At 34.9% G+C, this 3,189-nt stretch overlaps 1 protein-coding gene across 1 annotated transcript, besides 1 other annotated feature; it reads right to left on the reverse strand.

The window, feature by feature from the left end:
• Nucleotides 1–1,161: a mobile genetic element.
• Nucleotides 580–738, reverse strand: TVAGG3_1066030 (uncharacterized protein; the record flags this gene model as incomplete). Its single annotated transcript, XM_051256199.1, has 1 exon — nt 580–738. A coding segment is annotated over one exon (159 nt), but the record flags the coding sequence as incomplete, so codon positions are not given.
• Nucleotides 1,162–3,189: the final 2,028 nt, after the last annotated feature.

Below are 3,189 nucleotides of genomic sequence, written 5' to 3' on the forward strand. Positions count from 1 at the left end.
CTGTCGAGATGTATGTGACAGGCAAAGTGCAATCACCTATCAATATTGCACTTTGCCTGTCAAAAGTTCTTCGCAATCTCTTGAGGTGTGAGGAAGTTTCTCGACAGAGGAAACTTTCATATCGAATGCCTCTGTCGAGATGTATGTGACAGGCAAAGTGCAATCCCCTATCAATATTGCACTTTGCCTGTCAAAAGTTCTTTCGCATCTCTTGAGGTGTGAGGAAGTTTCTCGACAGAGGAAACTTTCATATCGAATGTTGCCTCTGTCCGAGATGTATGTGACAGGCAAAGTGGCAATCACTATCAATATTGCACTTTGCTGTCAAAAGTTCTTCGCATCTCTTGAGGTGTGAGGAAGTTTCTCGACAGAGGAAACTTTCATATGAATGTTGCCTCTGTCGAGATGTATGTGAAGGCAAAGTGCAATCACCTATCATATTGCACTTTGCCTGTCAAAAGTTCTTCGCATCTCTTGAGGTGTGAGGAAGTTTCTCGACAGAGGAAACTTTCATATCGAATGTTGCCTCTGTCGAGATGTATGTGACAGGCAAAGTGCAATCACCTATCAATATTGCACTTTGCCTGTCAAAAGTTCTTCGCATCTCTTTGAGGTGTGAGGAAGTTTCTCGACAGAGGAAACTTTCATATCGAATGTTGCCTCTGTCGAGATGTATGTGACAGGCAAAGTGCAATCACCTATCAATATTGCACTTTGCCTGTCAAAAGTTCTTCGCATCTCTTGAGGTGTGAGGAAGTTTCTCGACAGAGGAAACTTTCATATCGAATGTTGCCTCTGTCGAGATGTATGTGACAGGCAAAGTGCAATCACCTATCAATATTGCACTTTGCCTGTCAAAAGTTCTTCGCATCTCTTGAGGTGTGAGGAAGTTTCTCGACAGAGGAAACTTTCATATCGAATGTTGCCTCTGTCGAGATGTATGTGACAGGCAAAGTGCAATCACCTATCAATATTGCACTTTGCCTGTCAAAAGTTCTTCGCATCTCTTGAGGTGTGAGGAAGTTTCTCGACAGAGGAAAACTTTCATATCGAATGTTTGCCTCTGTCGAGATGTATGTGACAGGCAAAGTGCAATCACCTATCAATATTGCACTTTGCCTGTCAAAAGTTCTTCGCATCTCTTGAGGGTGAGGAAGTTTCATATTACAATTAAAATTACGATTTATATTTTTATTAACCATTAAACAAAATTCATTTAATTCTTCATTAAAATTTCAAATTGTATTTAATTTTTTAAATTTTCATTTTGCAAAATCCCTGTTTGATTCTTATTCTATATCTCACTTGCATTTAATCCAAATGCTAATTACATTTCAATTAAACATTATCTTCATATACCTTTTCACTTCTTCAAATTTAATTAATTTCTCTAACTTCTTTTTTCAATAAATGTCGGCATTGGAGGATAATCAATAAAGTTTATTTCTTCCCTGTCCCATTTATAATAACATATTTTGCATTTTTAACAATTTTGATTGTAATTTTCATTTCTTCATCTTCAAAATCATAGTTTTTAATGCAATACATATAATTATACCATTTTATGATAAGAGAAAAAACCTTTTCTCCTTCATCTCGATTTAATTTTTCGCATAATTCTTCCAGATTTTCAATTGTAATATAATAAAAAAAAAAAAAAAAAAAAAAAAAAAAAAAAAAAAAAAAAAAAAAAAAAAAAAAAAAAAAAAAAAAAAAAAAAAAAAAAAAAAAAAGGTAGTGGGGCTTCCAGGCACTTCGTGCCCTCTAGCCCCCCGTCACTTTTCTGTCACTTTTCAGGAAAAAACATTTTTATTATATATATAAAATGAATTTTACAAAACCACCGTTACCCTTCTTTGGAAATAAGAGTAGATGTAAAGATATTCTATTGAGAGAACTTAAGAAACTACCGAATGGTCTAACATTTGTAGATTTGTTCGGTGGAAGTTTCTATATATCCCATCTGTGCCATACCGTATTCCCAGACTCAAAGATTATATGCAATGACTTCGACAACTATATGAACCGTCTCAAACATATACCAGACACAAACAAAATATTGAGTGAGTTGAAAGAAAAGATACCTATAGGTAAGATGGAACGTATACCATTAGATAAGAAAAATACTGTCAGAGAGGTTTTGAAAAAGGCAGAGTATATTGACTGGGATAGTATATCTTCTAGACTATTATATAGTGGTTCTATAAGAGTTCATGACATTGAAACACTTATGTCAAACGTTTTATATCTTAACTATACAAAGGTTTTCAAAGAGAACATAGAAAAATATACTGAGGGTATAGAGTTTGTGAGATGTCATTGGACAGAGTTGTATGAAAAATATAAAAACAAGGAAAATGTTTTCTTTATAGTAGACCCGCCGTTCTAATAACACATACGATTTTCATACCAAGTAGACTGGACTTTGAGAGACTCTTTAGAAACTTTAGACGTTTTACATAACCATCCATGCTTTTTACTTTAACATCCGATAAAAGTGGTTTGGAAAGTGTCATGAGATGGTTAGAGGACATACATACTATGAGTTTAGATACGATAAGATAGAATATGAGAGAGGTCCTATAAACCGGAAAAAAGTGTCACAACAAAGAAATTTTACTAGTAAGTAAATGTGGTTTGAAATAGGACTACTTGTTTTAGGTTTTTTCCATTGTGTCATTTACTTATTTGACGTGGCAGAAAGATATAGAGAAATATGAAGATGAACCAAATGCCTGCAAATGTCCAGTATATGTACTCGTAAGAGATATTTTTATCTAATATTAAATGGACGCACAGAACTTAGCGAATGCACAGCAACCTGGACAACCAAACCCAGAGAATATTCCAAATGAAGTTAGAATACAACTGCAATGGCAAACTATGGTCAAGTGCCAACATGTACAAATGCAAACTGCCATGTCAAATGACGCTGCGTTAGGTTTGCCACATGGTATGCAAATATGAGATGGAAAAGAGTTTTATACAACCCTGAAGTGGGATATAAACAACTCTAATGCAGATGACGCGAACACAGGAGTTGACCCAGAGTATGTTTTCTACCAGAGGAGAAATAGAATGTATGAGCTCCAGTTAAAGAATGCTATGGAACTCAACAGGAAACGTAAGAGACTAGGCGGACATTAGATTTTTACATATAGTAAAATGGGTTTCTTCAGTAGTATTGGA

Source organism: Trichomonas vaginalis (assembly GCF_026262505.1).
Source record: "Trichomonas vaginalis G3 chromosome Unknown ctg_48, whole genome shotgun sequence".
Lineage (NCBI taxonomy): Eukaryota > Parabasalia > Trichomonadida > Trichomonadidae > Trichomonas > Trichomonas vaginalis.